The following is a 24,362-nucleotide window of genomic DNA, read 5'->3' as shown; positions in this document are numbered from 1 at the left end:
TTTTTATATCACCTATGTCTGGGGTCTTGGGAAAAGCCAGAATATGGTCGTTGTCACTCTACACCATAGCTCTTTTTGCTAAAAAGTCTGTGACAGCACTTAAATCACTTTCTACACAAAGCAAAAGGGGTCCATCAGTTTTTCTAATGTATCTTTGCTGCATTCCTGTTCAAACAGATACATTTTTGAGCACAAAGGCAACCAGAGAATTTTGTTCATCAATAACTGTTCAATGGCAGATGATGCTCGCTATTATGTAACAGCTGGGGATGAGAAATGCTCCACGGAATTGTTTGTGAGAGGTAACTACACCTGCTTGCTCCTTTTTCCCTTGAGGTACATTGGTGTGACTTCTTTGGCACCAGCAAAAATCAACAGGGAGCACCTGGTTCAGTGTGGTGGTGTACTTGTGTTAGCAGTCCTTAGGATCACTCTGCATTTTTGTGCTCCCTGACCACTTTTATTTTGCTTATTCTGTACTTATCAATTTAGTGAAAGCCCTGAAATGGGGAGACAGTTTAGTTTCATACTGTGCATTGGGATCTAGTGGGGCTGTGGTTTCCTTCACAATTTTAAAGCCATTTTGGAGACTCATTTGTCATAGTGTTGGCTTTACCACATTTAGGTGCCTGATGACTCTGATACTTTTGTTTCAAGTACCTTTAGATCAAGCTTTCTGGCAGTTTTCATTCCATCTGCACAAATTTAAGGAAAGATTCTATCAAAAGATATGCACAAGTCACCATTACCTGACCCTTTTTGCTTCTACAGTATTGATAGTCTTACTGATAATATTCATGGCATTATACATGTACAATAAAAATCCTCAGGAGCTCAAACCTCACAGTCAGAGAAAAAAATCATCAAGTATTTCTGGAACATATTTAAAGTAATGGAGCTCACTGGCCCTATAATTATCATAAAATAACTATTGTATGATCTCTTCCTATTAAATTAACTTGAATTTTGACTGCAGGAATGGGTTAAACTAGTAAGAGGACTGTGTTATGTCACCAGGTCATCTCATTGTGTTTAATGGGCTATAGGACATAATGAAAATGCAGTTTTATGAGAGGGATCTGGGGGAGGCAAGAAGGGTCTTAATCTGAAAATATGTTTTTGGTTTGGTTTGGTTTGGTTTAGCATTGAGTGAAAAATTGCTTTCCTGATTTAAGGCAGGAAAAGCTGCACTGAGATTGATACTAGCATTTTAAAATAATGTCATCTTCTATAGCATGATCCTGAAATCCCCTTTCATTTAGATTTCTTTCTCAGATTATAAATCTGAAGTTTTCTTTTTCCAAAGATCCCCCAATTTTGGTGACCAAAGGCCTGGAAGATACCAGTACTTATGTTGGTGAACGAGTAGAACTGAGCTGTGAAGTCTCTGAAGATGATGCAAATGTGAAATGGTAAGCCACACTTTGAGCAGATATTGGTCTCCTTGAGAATAAAGTTTAGAATATTTTATTGGAGGCAAAAATGTGGACAGCTTTTTCTGCAGGAGTGAATCTGAAATTAAGAAAAACTCAAGAAAACATTATGTAAAAATGTAGCAACAACAAAAATGTCCTTACAGATTCATGGTTGAATTTAACTTTTTCTTGTTTTCCAAAGTCTTCTCTGGGAGTTTCAGTTTACAGGAGTCTCATTTGCACAGGATTTCTATTGGGAAAACAAATATTCTGTGTTTTGTATTAGGTTCAGGAATGGTGTAGAACTTCCCAATGATCCTAAATCTCGGTATCGGATCAAGGTTGAGGGTAAAAAACACACTTTGGTCATAGAGGAAGCTGCAAAAAATGACAATGCAACTTACTCAGTGATGACAACTGGAGGCCAGTCAGAAGCTAAGCTTTCAGTTGGTTGTAAGTATCACCCATCTTGCTCTTGTATTCATATGCCACAGTGTACTTAGCTTACAGAAACAAATAATTAGTTTGTCTTTTTCTGAGGCCTTAAAGGGACATTTAACTTCCGTACCAACACTATGCAGTATACAGTAGCAGACAATGAAAACTTTTTGTCACCCCAGTAAGGTGGAAAACAAAGCTACTTATTCAAAGATATAATAGGTCAATAAAGTGAAATTTCAAGGGAAGTGTTTGCTTTTGCTTTAATCTTTTCGCAGGAAATACAAACCAAGGATTTTTAGCCAGAATCAGAAAGAATAGTATGTTGGGATAAAAAAAAGTGGTTGTGTAACTAGGAAGACTGCCAAATGGCCTGAACTCATAAGCACAAACGTGTGGCTATATAGCTCCCTCAGTATGTTGGTGCAGGATCTCTTTAAAACACCTGTGGTTTCTAGCAAAATGCATGTGCCCACCCTCTCCTACCATATCATACCATGCACAAGCATACACTGTTTGGTAATACACTGCTTGTGACCGGTTTGTACAAATTGGCACCCTAAGCACAGCAAACTCAGGCTGTTGTATTAATACCTTTGAGGTTATCCTGCATGGCTACTGAGCTGCATCGTCTTTCTTTTCATGCAGCTTCTTCTGAGGATGTCCCAGCTGGCTCTCTGTAAAACACTGCCTTGCCCATTCTTTATTTCCCACGTCAGAGATTATTTACTGCATACAGCTGGCACTGTGTGTTCAGCAGGAACTCTGGTCTAGAGCACCCAGCCTTTCAGAAATTGGAACTGATTTGAGCCACCAGTTCTAAGACTCAAGTTTTAGAAAAGTTAGTAATATCTGCGGGTGTTCACAGGGTGAATTAAGGCAGTTTAGCAAACTCAAACTCAAGTAGTGTATGAAGTTAAGCTTAATGGCCAGTCAGCATTTTCCACCCAACAGATGAAACCGGTATCTTACAGTCCTCACTTGTAAAGAAATAGTTTGGCAAGTCTCTAAACTACCTCAAATCAGCTGGGAGAGCTATAAAAGAGGTTAGATTACAGGAAAAGTGCCTTCCAATCCCTTGTATTGCTTAGGTCTGAGGATACAGGTCTCTCACTTCTTGGAAGTTTCTTACTGGCTAAACATTCCACCTGCAGCACATTCAAAGGACAGCTCCTGGGCTTAAGTCTTCTACCATCAATATCTATGGAATTTCCCCAATCAGGGCATGGGTATATTAGATCATCCTTTCTAAGTCATCAGACTACATGAAAAGAGATTAAATTATGCAGTTTTCATGTATCTTTTACAAATATTTTGACTAAAAAAATTTTTTACTGGTGATGTTTTTCTGATCTGAAGACTATTGTGAAGGCCAGTAGCAGCTTCATGGCAGAATCATGAGCTATTTATTGACATTAGCATTAATACCTCTGCTTCTGTTTCCCTAAGTGAGACCACTGAAGATATCACTTGCACTAGAAGACCAGACTGTGAGGCTTGGACAGGAAATCCATCTCAAGTGTGAGATATCTGAGAATGTGGAAGGGAAATGGTACAAAAATGGGCAACTGGTTGAAGCTAGTGATCGTGTAAAGATTTATCACAAAGGAAGGTAATGTCTATTGCATGTTAACGTGGCTTTTGAAGGAATGACTCCATAGAGATGTGCCAACATGCAGGGTATTTCTCTGAAATTTATCTGGTAACCAAGACTAACCTATGTTCCTCAAACATTTTATTTTTTTTTAATCATAAAGCCCAAGTCTTCTTGCCTCCTTTCATTTTATGTCTCTCAGCTGTGGAGGAAAACAATCAAATCTTTGATCCATCTAAGTTCAATATATATTAATTTTTCTTAGCATTGCTGTTGCTGTCAGCATGGGATATTAAATAGTAACATAAAATAATTGTTAACCATTCATAGAAATATATGGCCTTTAAATGTGTGTGTATCTGAAAGCTTCTGTTTGGTGTGTATCAACTCAGACCACGTATCTCTGCCCATGTGCTGAGAAATGGTTAAAGGATAGGGGACATGGGTCCCTGGAAGCTCTGTACAATCCAGGCCTTGCCATGAGTTCTGAGTATATTGAAACGCAGTAAGCCACAGTGGCGTATGTGATGAGGCTCAAAGACACTTGTCCTTGAGCTTTCAGATAAACAACTTCTGCGGGGCTGTGTCCACATAGAATGAGGAACCAGCTTCAGCAGAGAACTGCAAGTAGGAGGACCATGCAAATTCCAACCTTTAGATGCACCAATCACTAGGTAGCATGCTGGGCTTGCACTTAACATGCACGCTGATGCTCAGAGTATAAAAGCCTGATGCTTGCAATAAACGGTGGACTATCTTGCAGCTAACTCATATTGAGTTGTCTCTGGATTTTCCCAAATCCCAGCTCCACACCCATGTGAAGTAGGTGGCCATATCAGGCTCTTTTGCATTTAATAATCTTTCCATTTTCACTGAAAGTTTGTCAGTTTAAAAAATATCACAAAAACAGGTCGTGCCTTTAATGACACCCCTCTCACTTCAGCTTAGCAGAACTACAACATACAGCCGGGAGCTGCACTTGTGAAGATGTTCCTAAAAGGGCTATGAACTTCATAATGCTTGCTAGGTTACAATAAGGAGCAAGTGCCCACTGTCCCTTGAATTGACACAAAGTACTCTCATAGCGTGAGGTGAGGGAAAAGGAAGCAAGAAAGGCACAGAAGTGAGTCCTATCTTGAATAAAGCTTAGTCACAGCAAGTTGTAGAAACCAAAAATACCCTCAAACAGGCAGACACAGTTAGGTAATAAGAGCAGCATATGCTTTTCTCACCTATTTCTTTATTCTGACAAACCAACAGTAAACTGAATCCTGACACAAAGATGTTCTAACTGTCTGGATGTGTTCCTGTGTGACCTGAGTTAGATTCTATGATCCTGCCCTGGCAGGGGGGGTTGGACTTGATGATCTAAGGATGTCACTTCCAACCCCTAACATCCTGTGATCCTGTGAAAAGTCAGAATATTCCCACAGCAGGTGACCTCAAGATCTCTTCTTTGACATCCAAATTACCAACTAATGGCAGCAGCAGAGACCTCCTGGGTCAAAGAGATTACACTCCTGTATTTTTCTACTTCTCTGTTCAAACAAAAAAACCCCTAGATTTGTTTACATAATTTGATGGTTGTTTTGTACAAATCACACAGTATTTAATCAGCTAAAATGCCACTAAACAGACAGAAAAGTAATTTGAGTCAGTTATTTTACACACTTCTGCAGATCTAATATTCAGATTGTTTTCCTTACAGCTTCAAGCAGCCTGCAAAAATAATTTATGCAGGTTTCTTTTTCAATTCTTTGCAGAATCCACAGATTTGTTATAGCAAGCTCTGCTGTTGATGATGAGGGTGAATATATGTTTGTACCAGATGAATATGAGGTTAATATTCCATGCAAAGTACACATTGTGGGTAAGTATGTGGCACAATGGCTTATGTACAACATCTGACCTTTAGACATTAAAAGCAGTGTGAAATACACTTAATTGCAAACAGTTTGTTTCTTCAAAGCAGGTATCTGACAGAGAAAATAAACTTGATGCTTGGGCAGAGCACAAGAGATCTGGTCATAATGCACTTTGCCTGTGCTTAGGATCTGCTCATAGTTTAAAAGCCAGTGGGAGCTCCCAGAAGAGTCTTCTTGAAGTTAAATCCTTAAATATAAAACACTGTTAAGAGTTTCTGTGAAACAGTTGTTGCTGTCCTCTTTCCAGATACACAGTGTCATCATCTTTGAAGACCTGGCTTGCTGACATTGCAAAATGTCAGTTTGGTAAAAGATTGGTATAACAGGTGCATATTCACCTATTCCCTAAATGTATTGAATGATACCTAGAAAGAAAATGTTTCTGGATGGGTTTTATTCACTTGGTAGAGCAGAACATTATTTAATAACCTCAATCTTTCAAACAAAAATAAACCAAAGCATTGACTCTTCCCACAACAATACCTCACCAGATTTTAACTGCAACCAGCACCTCAGAATCAAAAGGAGAGCAATTTAAATGACCGAAGTTTTAGAGAAGATGTTCTAATCTGAAAGAAGTGGGACATCTGTAGTAGAAAAAGTACTGACAAGGTTCAGAGAGAATGAAGGGTGAAAGGCACTAGAAGGATGTGCCAACTGATATAGCTTCCCATACATTAAAAATGTAGTAAGAGGACATTCCTCGTTTGTTCTCTGAACATTTGGAATAAGATAAAAATGATCATTCCCTTTTGTAAAAATAATTTGGGTTAAGATAAATTTTAAATCATAAGAACAGTGATGAGTGAAGTGTGGTAAAAAGTGTGTAAAAAGCCTGCAAGGGAAATTCTCAAGAGCCATTTAAAGGAAATCTCTCTCAGAAGTTACCTGATTATACACAATTTTACCTTAGGAAGGTTTTGGTTTTTTTTTAATGATCTTACTATTCCAAAATTTATATGGCACTGTGAGTTGTTTGTCCTTGGACAATTACTTTCTTAAAGATATCTTTTCTTACAAACAAAAAATCATTCGACTAAAACACCTACAAACAACAAAACTTAGAGCGTGTTTCTCTGTGCTGCAGACCTGCACCAAGTCACTGATCTGTCCAAAGTGGCAGCCACAGGGCAAATCTGGACAATCTCTCCTTTTTCAGATCCTCCTAAACTCCACCTGGATGGTCTTGGGGAAAATAACACTGTGACAGTTGTGGCAGGAAGCAAACTACGACTGGAGATCCCCATCACTGGCGAGCCAACACCAAAAGTGGTGTGGAGTAGAGGCGATAAGGTACATTGTCATTATATGCATTTCTTTAGCTTAACAAGATGCATTTTCCTCTATAAAATAGCCTTTAGCCTTGCAAAGACATTGACTTTAATGGGAGAAAATAAGGAAGCAATGCATTTTGCCTAAAAAAACCCCCTCTCCTAGCTCAAAAAGAAGTAAAATGGATAATTATTTAGTATCTTCTAGGTCTTTTTGAGGAAAGATCAGGATTAAGAAAGCAAAAATATATATATTTTTTCAATAAATAAATTGTAAAGAAGAGTGACACACAAAACACAGAAGGGTAGTAGTGAAAATCTACCAGATGGCTACTTTTGTACATACTGCCCAGAATGGCTGACAGGTCTGGTTTTGGAAAATGAATGATGAATTCTGATGGAGTGTCAAATCTCAAATAAAACCATAGGCTGGGCAATTGGCATCTTGCACCTGGTGTCCTAATGCAAAACTTTGCACAGATCAATCCTTAGCTGCACAATACCAAAAAGCCACTTTTCACATTTAAATTGTCATTGCAATATGAGGAAGTCAGAACACATTATTATTTCTAGGTTTGTCAAACCTATCTGCTCAAATCTCTGGCTACTATTTTCCAATAGTAGGTTTGTCAAACCTATCTGCTCAAATCTCTGGCTACTATTTTCCAATAGTAGGTTTGTCAAACCTATCTGCTCAAATCTCTGGCTACTATTTTCCAATAGTAGGTTTGTCAAAACTATCTGCTCAAATCTCTGGCTACCATTTTCCAAATACTAACTGTAGTGTCACCTTCGTGGACTTCTCTCAATAGGGAATTATTCTAGGAGAGCTCTTACTCCAAATTACGTGTCAGCATGTGAAATCTCTTTCTGACTTGTTTAATGACTGTGTTGAAAAAAGCATCTCCTTACTCATGGGGCAAGTAAACCTAGCATGTCTTACTTTGAGAGGCAATGGTTGGACTGAGTACCAGACAGTTACCATATTTGGAAGTAATTTATTTGTCCTCCAGTTACTTTGTCATTTTTGTGATCATTAGGTAACTGAAATTCTGAGCTTCACTGTAATTTTTGCAGTGGTTGCTCTAGTACTTTTGCTGAAGTGCCCTTCACTGCATTTGTATTTTGACTTTTCAGCATTTTGATTCTAAATCCAGAAAATACTGCTTTCCCTCTGCTTGCTTTGTTTCCCAGGGTATCACAGACAGTGGAAGAATACGGTCAGAAACATACTCAGACAGCAGCTGCCTGGTCATTGATGCAGCTGAAAGGGATGACTCAGGTGCTTTCAGAATAACATTAAAGAATGAGGCTGGAGAGGACACAGCTCTAATCAACATTAAAGTGGTTGGTAAGTCGTGTGGAATGGTGCACATGAGCCACATCTTATCACAGACCTTTTCAATAAATGCTCCTTGAAGAACCCTCCTTTTCTGCACTCTGACAAGAGGAGATACATTCTTCTTCCTCTATCTGAAGGGTCTCTTCTGTAGATGCTCTCCTCCCTCACTACCAAGCTGTTGTTAATTCTCAGAAAACTTCTGATTTTATTCCCATTGTCAGATGTGGAACTGAGGTGAAAGAATACTAAGGCCCAGTGTTAGTGAAGTACACAGGAGCTTAGAGTGGGATTTAAACAGGAGTTAATTCTCAGCCCACTGCCACCTCATGCTGCAAGGGCCAAACTTGTGCAGTCATCTCAGGCTGCCCTTAAAAATCTCCATTCTCCATGCAGCTGTAGACTCTGTGTTACCACAAGTGGTGAAGAGCTTGGCATTTATTCCTTCCTAACCACCATCCACAAAGAATTTCTCTCTCTCTCTCCTCCTTAGAAGTCCTGTTGACTTCAAAAACTATTCATATTTTTTTTTCTGATTTGACAATTTGTGTCTCAACCTAAGCAAAAAGAAAGTTTTTTTGTTTGTTTGCTTGATAGGTTTTTAATAATACTTACTTTGTTTATAACAGATGTCCCTGATCCTCCTGAGGCACCAAACGTGACTGAGGTGGGTGAAGACTGGTGTGTTATGACCTGGGAACCTCCAGCAAATGATGGGGGATCACCTATCTTAGGTACATACTTTTTTCACTGTGATGCTCTAAAACAGACAAAAGAAACCAATCCCAAATAAGGGACACTCCAGGATCAAAGTTTAGCTTATGCCTTGCAGAAATACATTCTGAGTATCTCATTGCAAGAATGTTCTACCCAATCTTCAATTTTTTTTGGTACTTGCTTTCCTAATGCTTTGAGATTTGCCATTTTACATGTTGTCTTATTGCCAGTCCCCCTACTTAAAAGGTGACCTATTATAATATCAAACTTTGAGCAGTTAGCCTGTTTGTATATTAGCAGAAATTTCAGAAACAAGTTACTGAGTATATTGGAATACCTTCTAACACACTGAACCAGGAGAAAAGTCAGAGAGACCCAGAATCAGGTCCTTTTCACTCTGAAGTTGTAAGTGAAGTTTGAACAAAGCTCACACGTGGCCATGAAAGCCAAACAGTTGACTCCCACATGGCTTGCACTCTTTAACAGCAATCCCTAAGCCAGTCTGAGGCTAGGAGTGACTGTTAACATGTAATTAAGAAGAACACCATTGGGCACTCAACGAATAGACACCCCACTATTGACTTTTATCACTTACAATAATAAGATTTTATTTGGTCAATAGGATATTTCATTGAAAGGAAAAAGAAACAAAGCTCCAGGTGGATGAGGCTGAATTTTGAACTGTGTAAGGAAACAACTTTTGAGCCAAAGAAGATGATTGAAGGTGTTGCTTATGAGGTCCGTGTATTTGCTGTTAATGCAATAGGCATTTCCAAACCAAGCATGCCTTCGAAGTCCTTTGTTCCTATAGGTAAGTAATCAAGAGCATAGAGAGGCATGGATTCAGAAAATTGTAATTAATGCATTATTAGAGTGATCCAATTACATGACTGTGGTTCTTGTTGCACCTATGTTGCTCAGGACTTGTCTTTATTAGGTGCTGCATAAACTGCACGTCCATCTCTGAAGGTTTGCAGTCTTTTCTACACAAAAAGCAAGGATGCATAGGCAGAAAGATGATGCACTACAATAAAACAATGTCATGCTCTAGGTGAGCATGATATGGAGAGGTCCCCGAAGACTGGAAACTGGCCAATGTGATGCCCATCCATGAGAAGGGCTAGAAAGAGGAACTGGGAAGGCAAGGTCATGGAAGAGGTCATCTTGAGTGCCATCACAAAGCACCTACAGGATGGCCAAGGGATCAGGCTCAACCAGCATGGGTTTAGGAAGGGCAGGTCGTGCCTGACCAACTTCATCTCCTTGTATGATCAGGTTACCTTCCTGGTGAATGTGTAGCAGGCTGTGGATATAGTCTGCCTGGACTTCAGCAAAGCCTTTGACACCATCTGCCACAACAAGCTCCTGTCAAGAGACCTGGAGGTACTGGTAGATAGTAGCTGAAGATGAGGCAGCAGTGTGCCCAGGTGGCCAGGAGAGCCAATGGCACAGGAACAGTGTGGCCAGCAGGACAAGGGAGGTTATTCTCCCCCTGTACTCAGCACTAGTCAGGCCACACCTTGAGTCCTGTGTCCAGTTCTGGGCTCCTCAAGTCAGGAGAGATGCTGAGATATACTGGAACGTGCCCAGAGAAGGGAGCTGAAGCTGGTGAGAGGCCTGGTACACAAACCCTATGAGGAGAGGCTGAGGGAGCTGGGGTTGTTTAGCCTGGAGAAGAGGAGGCTCAGGGGGGACCTCATTGATGTCTACAACAACCTGAAGGGAGCTTGTAGCTAGGTGGGGGTTGGTCTCTTTTCCCAGGCAACCAGCAACAGAACAAGGGGACACAGTCTCAAGTTGTGCCAGGGGAGGCATAGGCTGGATGTTAGGAGGAAGTTTTTCACAGAGAGAGTGATTGGCATTGGAGTGGGCTGCCCAGGGAGGTGGTGGAGTTGCCATCCCTGGAGGTGTTCAAGAAAAGCCTGGATGAGGCACTTAGTGCCATGGTCTAGTTGACTGGCTAGGGCTGAGTGCTAGGTTGGACTGGATGATCTTGCAGGTCTCTTCCAACCTGGTTGATTCTATGATTCTTTGATATGGTCAATCTATGATCAGTGTGTTTCAAGGACCAGAACTACCACTTCCATGTTCATTATCCTTTTCAGTCTTCAGCAGGAGGAATTTAGCTCTGAGTTAGGCTATGAGCAGATATGGGATGAGGTACTGTCATGGAGGCAGTGAATTAATGTGGTTGAGTCAGGAAATAAAAAAAAAAAAAAGAATTATTTTATGCTCCTGGAACCATGCACCCAAAACTACATAGAAAATTAGTTTAGTTTATTTGCAGACTCAGTTCAATCAGGAATATCTTCTACAAAAAGGATATTATCAATAAATTCAGGAGATGGAAAAGGCTAAGCTATAAACAGCTTTACCCCACTATCAATCAGGCTGAGCAGAAGATTAAGGGGAAAGTTACTCACGAAGGTGAGGTAGGCATTCGGCAGTGGTCCCTTGCTGAATTCTTCTGCAAGAGCACCCTTCTGACATTGCCAACAACATCCAATAATAGAGATCCATGCCACAGAAGTCCGAGATGAGCCGCCAAACTCAGAAATGTCTTGAGCACTTCTTCCTGAATGGGATGGTCATGGGATGATGCTGCCCTCAGAACGGCAGGGGAAAGCCAAAAACTGCTAGGGTCCCCTAGTCGGGGAGGCAGCCAGGAAGTTGGCTACTGATGCTGCTGGCTCTCTCTCTATGGACGTGAGGCTTGCCAAGCCTGCTGGCTTGCACAAAAGAGTGCATAAGTGAGGACAGCCGTTCAAAAGCAGGGACGGGATAAAAAATCAAGAGCCATACAAAAGGTAGGAGCCGTCCAAAAGCAGGGGCGGTCCAGTCACAGCAGAAGCCTATCTGTCTGGACACTCTTAGGGCAGAAGCTCTTTCAGGCAGAACTATCAAGAGGGTGAGAACTATCAAGGCGGGAACCCTTGCTCTATTTATCCCTTTTTCTATACAAAGTGTCCATTTACCATTAACACTGGGTGCAAAAACACAGCCAATCACCAGCCTGATTTCAGAGCGGGCTTCTGCACGCGTCAGCCCATTTGCAGGAAGGACCTTTTGCTGCCCCTTTTAAGCCTGCAGGGCAGGGGAAGGGGAAACAGGTTATCATGCCTTTCTTCTCTCACAGAGTGAGAGGGAGAAGAGAGGAATTTGGGGTATGCAGGACAGGTACCTGCTCCTCCTAGTTTGGTGCTAATTGGGAAAGATGTGCCAGGGATGACTAGAAATGTCTAGCAGGCAGGATTTAAATTGTCACCTATGAATACACACTATAAATGTAATCCTTGAGTTGTAATACAGTTTTCTACCTTCTCCCTGCTGCCTGCTTGCTTCAGCTGTTACGAGTCCGCCAACCCTCCTGGCAGTGGATGGAGTGACTGATACTTCAGTTACAATGAAATGGAGGCCACCAGACCACATTGGAGCAGCAGGGTTAGACGGCTATGTTATAGAGTACTGCTTTGAAGGAAGTAAGTGACAACGATCGTGGTATGTTATTCACAGTGAAACCAGGTGACACTCTCTCCATTTTTTCTCTGTGGAAATCCAGTGCTCTTACTTCAAGGGAGATACTAATCAGTCAGAAGACCTCAAGCAGCAAGGTTTTGTTCAGACTTCTTTTGGTTTGTATTCCAGATCCCACTCATTGATTGTAGCTTAACCCATTTTCCATTTGATCCGAAATCCAAATGAAAAGTCTTATAATCTGCTGAAGTACCAAGTGTCCTGTTAATCACCATCCTCTTTTTTGAGCTAAATGAAGAGTTCATCCTGTAAAGAGTGGACAGATGGATGAGTGAATAGAAGATAATAAACGGCCCTAAGTGTGGTCCAAAATATGTGCAGGTTGGCTGGGATTTAGGAGCAGAAGTGCCTCAGTGTGGTAATTCCTGTCTTGGCACATTTCTGAGTGGCTACTTCATGTGCTACTTCCCCATACTGAGGACATGAAACCAATGCAGTCAATAGCTGACTATGGAGGTTATCTAGGCATGCAAAGTTCATGTCTGGATATTGAATTTCTCTAGTGTGTCAGTGTAGTTAGATGCAGGATCTTTTACTATGTCCTTCTAAGACATAAATCTGTGCAGAGCTGAAAGAGAAAAATAGAAGAGACTGAATAAATTTATGAGATTACAGTAACAAGGAATAAGGAAATATCTGTTATTTTTTACAACTAAGAGTCTTTGGTGATCAAGCATGAGAAACTCAGGATTTTCCATCAGATTTGCTTCTGAATTGGCATCAAATGAAATTTATTTTTAAAAAGTAAAATCCACCAACACCTGAGTAAGTATAGAATAGCCTCAAGTCCAAGGAATCCCAATCAGCAGGACTCCAGCAATGTTGTCTGTTTGGATGAATGGGACAGTTGTCATCAGCTCCACGGGCTACTGTTCTTAACTACGCTGTAAATCAAGTGTTGCGTTGGACATCTGCTTTGGTAAAGGCATCTTTTCCAACGAAAGCTTTTCATGAATGCAGTCTAGAGCCTGGAGACAAGAAGTAGAGGACAGAACTTGTCATTCACATTGTCACGTGTTTCAGATTCATACAATCCAGGAATACAGTAGTTCACAAAAGTGGTCAGATACTACAGGAGCAGAGTGGCCTCAGCTCTCACTCAGGCGAGTGGGAGAGGGAGTGAAGAAGATCCACTGTCTTTTCTCAGAATCTTGTAGTATTGAGCTGAATATCTGTAAGAAGCAGGAGCAGACTGCAAGAAGTTCAGAGGTCTGGAGAAGATTACCTGAAGGCAGACACAGCTGAAATGGTAGGAAGGGTTTTCTTTATATATTGGGAGGGAGCTGCGGGAACAGCTCAGAAGGAGTAAGCATGCAGTCTTATGTGAAGATGCAGCATTCCTATCAAGTTTCCATTGTACAGGTGAGATGTATGAGGATATAAAGGAGATTTCCAATGTGAGGACTTCAGTGTATGCTGTATAGCATCTGTTTAGCATTAGCAAGATGATGGGGGAAAGTTTAAAGGGTTTATAATATGCTACTCTCTGGGATTACAGCTTGTGATATCCAAATTAGGTGACATGATAGGATGAGAAATATATATCTGCTAATGCATATGGTTTTTAGAGAAATCTTCCAAATCTCTCTTTTAGGGACTATTAGACAGAAGATCATTGCATATCCACTGATTGGAACAAATTATTTACTTTTTTTTTTTTCCAGATAGGCTTAAAACAAATGAAGATACAACAAAATGACAGTCAAGGCTGTCATTTTATTGTTACCTTTACCCACCCCAGTTAAAATACAATGGGTACAGTGTATTTTACATAGCTTTCTGAGTGTTTATGTATATCTATATATGCTTCCTATATATGCATATACATCTATATATACACAACTGACTCTATGTATATATGTTATGAAAATGGTTAGAAAGAAGCAAACTTAGTAGAATTCTTTTTTTTTTTAAAGGAAAAAGTGTTATTAGAATTTATGCCCTTTTCCCCTGTGTTCAGCCCTTTTTTCCCTTTCTTGTAATATTGCAGTGCCTCCTTTTCTTGGTTCTTTCAGTGCCTGTTTTGCCTCAAACTAATTTATTCTATAATGTTTAATAATTCTTTTTAATTTCAAGGTACTTCTTATGACTGTCTATATTCATTCTGCTGTTCTTTTACTTATCTGTTTGTAAACTCTTTTGTCTTTACCTTCTCCATTCTTTCATCCTTGTCACTGAAGTAGTTTTAAAGAGGGCCTTTTCAAAACTTCAGTATCATAGCAATCATTAGGAGAAATCACAAGCTCCAGACAGAAAGACTATGCATATAATTATAATTTAGAGAAGTTATGTACCATGAGCATTGGTTTGCCTTCACAAAAATTGATATTCCCCCCCCGAAATCTGGACCTGGTAACTTGATCAACATGGTGGATTCTTGGTCTTCCTAAACTCTGGTAGGAACTTTGCCAGTTCTCTGTGCATATTACTGAACTGGAGATTCATCAGGACTGGATCCGGAGCTGCAAACAAAGGTGTGAATAGCATAAATACAGAACTCCCGAGGGTCATTTTATAACATCTAACTTGAACCTCTTGCTGTGGTGATGTGGAGCAGAACAAATCTTGTTGACATTGGAGAAGTCAGTTCCTAGTACTCTATGCTGCTATCTCATTCTTGTTTGACATTTCAAGGGTAGTCTGATAAGCTTGGCCCTAGGACATTATGTCTATCTGCATTTATAGGGTCATTGCATCTGCAGATGTTCTGTTTCAACAGTTGGTAACTAAGCACTTTGGAGAGTCTCTGATGGCTTAGCCAGTGTACCCATTCAGCACCATGTACAGATACTAGAACTGTATTTTTATTTTTCTGAAAATATCCAAGTGCAGGGTCCCAGGAAACCCAGGGCACTGGAAGCTTTGTCCAGGAAATGAAGCCTTAGTAATTACATAGTATCTACCATCACCTATGATTTGGGCCTTCTTTCATTTTCCTTCTATGTCACTCTTAGCTGAATGTGCTCTCTTCCTGCTTTCATTTTCCTCCTATGTTGTCTTTAGCTAAATGTGTTCTCTTCCTCTGTTTCAAGTTTTTTTGCAAGACTTCTCTTCTTCTGTCTCTTTTACTCAGCATTTCTTCTCTCCTCTATGATGTGTTTCCTCCTACTCCTATACTTTCTGCCGTCATCATTTCATATCATTTCTCTCTTCCAAATGTTCCTTTTGTCTCTCTTTTCCCCTTTCCAGGGCTGTGATAAGGCCTATTAATTTTTTTAAAGAACAACAAACCTTAGCACCTCCTCCTTCTTTATCTTTTATCGTTCCTGTGAGCAACATGCATAACTGTTCTCAGACCTAGGTGCCTTCTTCCCATCTCTTTCCTCTTTGAAGTCTCTCTAAATTGGGTCCTCTAAATCTTTAAAGCCCATCATCTATCTTTGCATACTTACTAACAGGAATTGCTAACCACTGACAAAATGCTCCATCTGTGTGAAAGTGGGTGTCTCTGATTAATTTTAAAGATGGATTCTCACAAGGTATATCGACAGATCTGTCTGAGGAATTGGTGGAGCCACCTTTTAACACGGAAGGTACAGTATTCAATAAAGGATATAAATGTTCTTTATTCAAAGAAAAACTCTCTTTTGATAGTAAAGATGATATTATGAGAGCGAATTTTAGGGGCTACAGCCTAAGAAATGTTCTGTAGTACATGTGTAGAGGGTGGGGGAGGTACTCAGGAAACTCATTGATTGTAATCCTCTTCTGCTAGAAGCTGAAAGAAGCAGCTTGAAAGAGAACTTAATTCCTAAAAGTAAGACACACAGTTATGAAAGTACTGCACTCCCAATCTGCAAGGCTCTCTAGTTTATAGTTGTTTCTTTGTCTTCTGTGCCAACTTTACAATCCTTTCTTTATATGATGTGGAAAATATTGATACTGACTTGCTACCACATAAATCTGACTTCAAATGTCAAAGTGACAGCAATGTTAGAGGATGCTACATTTGGAGGACAGGCTGAAAAAGAAAATATCATTTATAATTGAAGCTTTTCTGAAAGATTGCACTGATATGATTGCTCTGAGGATTACTTGTGACTACCTAGGGGTACGATAAAAGCTCCCAGAATGTTCTGGATATATGAATAATTTTGACACAGCTTTCCTGTTTTAGAAGTTATGAGGAGAGATGGCATTTCACTGAAATCTGGAAATATTATCTGTTTCTCTCATTCCTGTCTTCCCAGTGCTACTTTCGAGGATATTCAGTACTGGTTGCAATTAATTGTAAACCCCATTTCTCTCCAAGGAAGCAGTTAATGCAAGAAAGAGTGCTTTTGGCAATATATTCTGTGGCCCCCTTGTTTTCTATCAGCAGAATTAAAAAACTAATCTGTTTTATCTGATACAATTAAATGATAGGCATTCTAAAAGCATATATTTATCTAAATATAAATATATAATCAGCAGAAACCCTCTAAGGTTTGAGACATTCCTTCTAAGTATAAAAGTGAATCAAAATCACATTATAGCACAATTAGAAAAGTGAAATAGAGGTCCTGATTCCAGTATCATGCATCTATAACTGTTCTGTAATTTTCCTCATTTGCAGCGTGGATGTATTTTTAATTCCCTATTCCTTTGATTGATTCTCCCCTCTTTTCCTTCAACCAGCTGATGAATGGATCGTGGCTAACCCAGAGCTGACAGACAAAATGAAGTTTACTATCAATGGCCTGCCGACTGGCTCAAAAATCCTTGTGAGAGTAAAAGCTGTGAATGCCGCTGGTGAAAGTGATCCCAGGTACCACCCACAGCCTATTTTAGTCAAGGAAGTGATAGGTAAGATCCTCCTGCCTACGCTCACCCACAAATACACTCTGCTTCCATGCTTGGGCTTTTTTTTTTCTCTTAAGGCTAAAACTTGCTCATTGTTGGAAATTGCCAATATGGCTTTACAAAGCCATCGTGTTGGGGTCAGAAATCATGAAACTGACTAAACCAAAATTCATTAAGCCTTTGTATTTGTTTGATTTTCAAGCTTTCATTGCTTAGGCTTTCCAGGCTTTTTCTTTTTTTATGCAGAAGTTACACTTGACATTACTTTTCAAAAGCTGCACTAAGTTTCTTGCCCACCAACATTTAGCGTTACAAAAACACAATAGTGGTTTTACACTTACACTTTCACACTTACAATGTGACACTGTAAGACCAAGAAATTTAAGATACTTCACTCCTTAGTCACTTCCGGGGATTATAGATCACAAAAGTCTCCTATTTACGCTGATTCTCATCAGTGCTGCCTCAGTTAGTGTGGTGGTTTGGGTGTTACCTGCTCCCATACACTTTGGAAATCACCCAGACTAGACTCAGCCGGCTCTAATGAATGAAGCTTATATTTACAGCTTAGCAGAATATACAAGCAGATATTTACAGTATATGCATTTATATACAGAAATATACAAGGTAAAAGATAATACAGAAACACAACTCCCCTCCCAGAAACCTGAGACCCCAGGAGGGGCTCCCAACCACCCTTCCGCCTTCTCCCACTCCCCTACCTTACCCTTGTGCCCCAAGGAAGAATGGAGGGTTGGCCAGGGGGGTTAGGAAGCAAAGTGGATTAATCAGAGAGATGGAGGGTGAGGTTAGAGAGAAAAAAAAATGCACCTCAGAGCTCAGGCAGTGCTCAAACTCCCTTATCTATGTTTGAATTCTTGCTCTTATACCTCTCAGCAAGCCTGTGTGTGAAAACATCACCATTGTTTTCTCTTTCACAGCCTGTGGCCTAATCCTTCTCACCAAAACATTCTAGCTAGCTTCAAACTAGCACAGTTAGGGAAAAACAAACAATCAAAAAAGATAAATGGCAAACACAAGCTTTTGGCTTTTTTCAGAACCTCCAAAGATTCGTCTACCAAGACACTTAAAACAAACCTATACTCGAAGAGTTGGAGAAACTGTGAATCTTGTTATTCCCTTCCAGGTAAGACCTAAAAATACTGACCAGAAAATATTCTGGTTTTAATTCTCATTTTTATTAAATACTCTATTTTATATTGCTGCTATTTCACCTATTTTTCTCTCTTTGCAAGACCAGTGCTGATATGGAAGCACATTGACATACATAGGTGTTTGGAAGCTTTTACTTTAACATCTCAAAGAAATTATGTTAAGCCAATTAATGAATTGGGTAACTAGCTTAGATTGATTTGTCAACAGTCCTGCAAAACACATTTATAAATCCTCATAGTAGATATCACATGCGAGATAATTGCTAGCACAATGCAAAGCAATTACACCGGCAGTAGTTGAACATGGTATCAAGGCACAACATCAGAATTTAATCACTTTCTTGTCATAAGAGAGGAAAAGAGAAGCAAGAGTAGGCAGAATTTCACTGCCTCTTGTAGAAATTGCCACATCTAAATCCCTGAAATCATCATACCTATAATATGGCTATTTCTAAGGATGTAGCACATTTTCTCATTGCACCATGTTAGCCTTCATTTTCATGCCTTCTGCAACAGTGATTACCTTTCCACTTGCAGGGTCCTTTTTCTTCCAAATGCAAGAAGTATGGCAGAATTCATTTCTATTACATGTCTTCACACCTGAAGATACTCGGTGGCCACTGGGTGGCCATAATCTGGCTTCTAAAAGCTGTTAAAAGCCAACCACCCCCCCCCCCCCCTTGATCAGCAGTACTTTGCAAGATACACTGCTCTTCAGAAATCAAGGGAATATTCTGTGATTATTCTTTAAGACAAGGCATTAGAAAAGGTGTAGGATGACTCTTTTTGGACAGGATCTGTAAATTGCTTGCCTCTGGAAGGCAAATCCCATGCTAAATTAGACACAACTTGCTCTGATTTAAGTACTATTAGGCTGACAAAAAGTTCCACAAGAATGTCAGTCCAGTCTAGCTAAAAACAATTCCAACAGCAGTGAAAGAAGAGAGTCCAGGATTCCTGAAGATTTAGCTCACTACTTTCCTCTTTCACTGGCAATGCAGAGAATATGGCACTTCCAGAAGGTGAAATACTTTGTTCTGTCATTTCTGATTTCTTCTCCTTTTTCTTTTTGGAAACTGGAAATTAATTGTCCAATTTGGCCAGAATTCACAAATGTTTTCAGTCTCTTGTAAAAAGAAACAGGATTTTAGTCAAATTAATGTGATTTCATCTCAAATGACGTTTGGGAAAAATGATAAATAATTCTGTTTTCTCTCCAAAATCATACACAAATTGTTTCTTGGCTACGTACAGGGAAGACCAAGGGCAAAAGTATCATGGCAGAAAAATGGTTCTCCTATTGACAAGAATGAAATCAACATCCGCAACACTGAAAATGACACTATCATCTTCATCCGAAAGGCGGAAAGGAGCCACTCTGGAGAATACGACATGAAAGTGGAAGTAGAGAATTTGGAGGACAAAGCTACAATAGATATTCAGATTGTTGGTATGTTTTGAGAAACAGAAGTAAAGGTATGCCAGAGAAGCAGACTCCATCTATTCCAACGCTATAGGAAGACAGAGGACTCTCAAAGACTTTCTCAACGGTGATAACTCTCCACCATCCAATTACTTAGCTATAGATTTGTGGTCTCTTAAGTAAACCTTCTTACACAATGGCAAGAGCTTGATGGAACACACCAGTCTCTTTTTTCCACTGTTATGCTTTCCACGTTCTGGTCTTTCCAGGGTGCAAGCTTTTTCCCATTGAGCTTATCCATAGCCAGAAATGGTAGCAAATTCATAGTAATGTCATCACAAGTGTAATGTGAAAGAAATCCTGAATGTTGAAAGACAAACAAGAAAACACATTTCCTTCCCATTTTTATCTTTTTTTTTTTTCCACATAACAGAGGAAATTTGTAGCACTGCCCTTATAATGACTGCCTGGCTTTGTCTTTTAGCAACACATCTCCAATGGGCTTAATCTTTTCCACGGTATCATACCCTCATGCAATTCAACAGCAAACTTACATTAGAAAGTACACTCACAAAGTGGTCAAATTTAGATTTTCATAGTTCTGACATGTCTTAACTTTGAAAAGTTTTATTTTGCAACTTCAGCCTTCTTCTGATGTTGACTTTGGCATGTATGCATTGTAAGGAAGAGAGAAAATCAAACTAAGTGTATGATGTGTGTAGGAAAGACAGAAACTGAGACAGCAAACAGTGGAAAATTTCAGATGCTTTTTTCCATTACAGATCGCCCAGGCCCACCAGAGGTTGTAACTATTGAGGATGTCTGGGGAGAGAATGTAAATTTATCATGGAAGCCACCAAAAGATGATGGCAATTCTGCCATTACTGGGTACACTATTCAAAAAGCAGATAAGAAGAGTATGGTAAGTAATAAGGAGATGTTTAAAAGGCTGATATACTCATGAATGCTCCCTTTTAAATACAAAAAAAGCCTTACACAGTAGGTGGACAGAGCATTGTCAGCATTCAGAAAAACTGCAAGGCAACTCTCAAAATTACAAACATCTGCTCACTGTATCTAAAGCCTAGAACTGTATATGTTTTCAGATGGTGTCAAAGAGAAAGGCTGAAAAGGAAAGGACAGATGGATTTGAGGGATGTAATTCTCTTGAGTTTTTTTTCCTGTTTCAGTAGAGAAAATAAAAATCCCAAATATCAATTCTGAAGCCAGCAGATTGATACCAGAATCAAAATGTAGTCCTGTTGGTTTCACACCTGTAATATCACATTGTGTAAGTCACTGACACTCCCTAGCCATGGCAAAATGGTACATCTGTAATTCATAAACTGCCTTGAAATTTACAGAGGAAAACTGCAATACAGAGATGTTTATTTTCATTAAACTGCAGCTGGAATCCAGTATTTACAGACACTGGAAATCTAGAACAATATTTTGGGAGTTACCTTATTTCAGTTGTCTTTTTGACACCCGCATCCTACCTCCCCTTTAATATGTTGATCTGCATCATGGCCTGATCCGTTTGTCTTTACTATGCCACAGTTTCCTTTTCTATTCTTCATTTTTTCCCCTTTCTCTTCAGATTGTAAGAAGAGATTTTGTCTGTACAGTGACAAGAACGATGACATCCTCTGTCCCTAAATTACTGTATTAAGGAGAAAGCCACAACAGTAGTGCCTAGGGTCCAGTGTGTCATGAATCATTCAGGTCATAGTCTTCCCACATTCTCTATTGTAGGAATTCTGCAGTTCTGGCACAGCTGGCCTTTTACAGAAAACTGTTCTCCCAAAAGGCACTTCAGCTCTTAAAGATGGTCAAATATCAATGCCAACCATGGCAACCTTCAGAAAAACAAGAAAGCTATGTAGGACAAAAAAGAAAAGTAAAAACACTGCTGTGGCCATGTTACACAATAGAGCCACTGGATTTTTAGCATTAACCTCTTTCATCCCAGTTTATTTTTAGATATTGTGTACTAGGATTGAATTCACATGTCTTGTTACTGCTGCAACCCTAAAGCACTAAAAGACACCTTCCCAGCTGAGTCTTTAAATCTCAGAGGACCACTTGCATAAAATTACATTTCTTATGGACACCCAGCTGGTGGAACAGGGGGCAGACTAGTGCATTGGCCTTGTGTGGTACATTACTGCAGACCAGGACGTGCTACTACTTTTCTTCCCAACCCTACAGTTTACTTATCTGCAGCAGTATCTTTTCTGTCAGCAGCATGGGCTAGGAATGAAGGAGCCTGCCTTGCATCACACAATACAACCTTTGTAAGACTGTATTTCCTAAAATGAGGCCTTTCAGCTAACAGAGCATAGTAAATTTCCATCTGGCCTTCACCACTCACCAGTGAGCCCTGTGGTATTCTCATTATCACTCACTCCACTAATTGTTGTTAGATTCACTCTTTTAGTATTCGTTAACACTCCCTTGAGTGAAAAACCTTACTCCCACCGACGTGCTGAATCTTGCAGTTACTGTCTGGGAAGTGCAGAGCACTGGGGAGAAGCTGACTGCCTGTGTTTGTGGCTTTCAGGAATGGTTCACAGTCATGGAGCACTACCACCGCACCAGTGCCACCATTAACGAGCTCGTCATAGGGAACGAGTACTACTTCCGGATCTTTGCTGAGAACATGTGCGGCCTCAGCGAGGATGCAACGATGACCAAAGAGAGTGCTTTGATTGCAAAGGATGGTCAGCCAATTATCCATTCCTTGTCAAAAGGGAAGGGGGTTGTTTAGTGGCTGGAAGGTGACTAGGAGTAAAGAACGTGTTGATAAAGTACTCAGATCTATTTCTAGCCCAAACACCAGGTACAACAGTTTGGACGTTTCATATGAGGACTTCTTGGTTGGTCCAAATAGTTCATAGTTGGTTTGGGGGTTGGGGGGTGGTGGTGGTGTTGTTAGGTGTTTTTTTTTAATCATGAGTAGGACACTTTCATAGGTTGGAAGGGACCATAAAGATTATCTAAGCCCAGCCCCTCTACCATAGGCAGGAACACCTTCCACTAGATGAGACTGCTCAAAGTCCTGTCTAACCTGGCCTTGAACAATTCCAGGCAGTGGACATCCACAACTTCTCTGGGCAACCTGTTGCAGTGCCTTACCACCCATACAACAAAGAATGTCTTACAGTATCTAATCTAAATCTATGCTCTTTCAGTTTCAAAACATTACTCCTCATTCTGTCACTACAGTCTCATAGAGTCCCTCCTCACCTTTCCTGCAGCCACCACCATCACCACTAGAAAGTTCCCCCAGAGTCTTGTCTTCTCCAGGCTGAACAACCCAAACTTTCTCAGCCTGTTATCAAAGGAGAGGTGCTCCAGCCCTGTAATCCTCCGGACCTGATTGCACAGGTTCATGTCTTTCTTATGCTGGGGGCCCCAGAGGTGAACACAATACTCGAGGTGGGGTTTCCTAAGAGAGAAGAGAAGAATCACCTCCCGCAGCCTGCTGGCCATGCTTCTTTTGATGCAGCCCAGAATGTGTCTGCTCTTCTGGGCTGCGAGCACGCACTGCTGGCTCATATTCGTTTTTTGTGTCCACAAATACTTTTAAGTCCTTCTCTGCAGGGAAGGACTTGGAGGTGCTGATAGATGAGAAACTGTTCCCCGTGTTCTGACATTTTGTGCGGTCTTGGGTCCCAGACCACCCAGACTTTAGTCCTGGAAAGCACTAAAGCAGCGGTTCTGTTAGAAGTGGTGGGTCACTGCCTCCCAGTGGAGACTTGTCACCAACTGTGCAAGTGCTCCGGTCCCTGACCCAACAGATAAGTGTAATCCCTCACATCTCTTGCAGGTGGAGCTGGAGTAGTTCTGTTTCTGTGGTCAGAAATCCTGCCGTTTCAGAAACTGTCAGTTTGAAATGCTACTGTAAAGGTTTTGTTTTTGTTTTTAAATAAATAACTGTTCCTTTATGGAAGGGGAAATTCTACAAACGGATGGTTTAAAAGAAGAAAATCAAACCAGACCATCTGGTATGTCTGAAAGGAAGGAAAGCCAGCCTGTGCAACTCATACAGTCAGGCTGAAGGACTGGAGGTCCAGGGTACTGAACTCCACTTCCATTATTGAAAAGAAAGCTACCTACCTCTCTTTTAGAAATGGGATCATGAACAAAAGTATTACTATGAGGATTGCTTTTCAGCACATGACTCTTGTGATGAGAGCAAGTATCAGGCTTTGTACTGAAGTCAGTGTAAGAGCTTGGCTCAGATTTCGGTGAAGCAGATGTCAGTCTGTCCAGCTGTTTTACATGCCAGCTTACTTTGTGGGTGAAGATGATGTATTGATGGTACTTTCCAAGGTGGAGCAGGGACAAAGTGACAGAAACTACATTTTACTACTGTGTTTTTATTGTACAGAAACGACAACTATTCAGATATATGTGTTGTTAGTGCACTTTAAGAAGCAGAAAGAAAAATGGATTTTCAGACACAGAGCCGGTCTGTTATGAGAACAAACTTTGAAAAGCAACTTGCAAGAAAGCAAACAAGGCTTGTTGAGGAAGCCATCCCCCCGTACATGAGTCAGGATCCATCCTGTTCTGTAACATGCAGGGCATGCAGGAAAAGACATACCAGAGATGTGCATTGCTTTGCATACCATCTACTCAGAAAACAAAGAGAAAGTCTCAGATATCTACACTATAGCATAACCAAGGGACAGAGGCACTTTGCAGGCTCACTTCCACCCTCCCCTACAAGTGTAATCACAA

General features: G+C 40.4%; 1 protein-coding gene across 1 annotated transcript in view; it reads left to right on the top strand.

Annotated features, from left to right (window-relative positions):
* Positions 1-24,362, top strand: part of MYBPC1 (myosin binding protein C1) — a 49,859-nt gene that overhangs the window by 15,840 nt on the left and 9,657 nt on the right. The window contains exons 10-25 of the mRNA XM_064154856.1: positions 178-302; positions 1,307-1,412; positions 1,702-1,868; positions 3,303-3,465; positions 5,211-5,317; positions 6,532-6,665; positions 7,838-7,994; positions 8,612-8,716; positions 9,322-9,510; positions 12,044-12,178; positions 15,698-15,766; positions 16,851-17,018; positions 18,074-18,162; positions 19,445-19,640; positions 20,396-20,535; positions 22,177-22,336. Coding sequence (XP_064010926.1) covers positions 178-302; positions 1,307-1,412; positions 1,702-1,868; positions 3,303-3,465; positions 5,211-5,317; positions 6,532-6,665; positions 7,838-7,994; positions 8,612-8,716; positions 9,322-9,510; positions 12,044-12,178; positions 15,698-15,766; positions 16,851-17,018; positions 18,074-18,162; positions 19,445-19,640; positions 20,396-20,535; positions 22,177-22,336 — 2,210 coding nt within the window. The remainder of the gene's footprint in view (positions 1-177; positions 303-1,306; positions 1,413-1,701; positions 1,869-3,302; positions 3,466-5,210; positions 5,318-6,531; positions 6,666-7,837; positions 7,995-8,611; positions 8,717-9,321; positions 9,511-12,043; positions 12,179-15,697; positions 15,767-16,850; positions 17,019-18,073; positions 18,163-19,444; positions 19,641-20,395; positions 20,536-22,176; positions 22,337-24,362) is intronic.

This window comes from Pogoniulus pusillus, chromosome 15, assembly GCF_015220805.1.
Source record: "Pogoniulus pusillus isolate bPogPus1 chromosome 15, bPogPus1.pri, whole genome shotgun sequence".
Lineage (NCBI taxonomy): Eukaryota > Metazoa > Chordata > Aves > Piciformes > Lybiidae > Pogoniulus > Pogoniulus pusillus.
The sequence above is the reverse complement of the archived record's forward strand: the minus strand, read 5'-3'. Positions and strand labels throughout refer to the sequence as shown.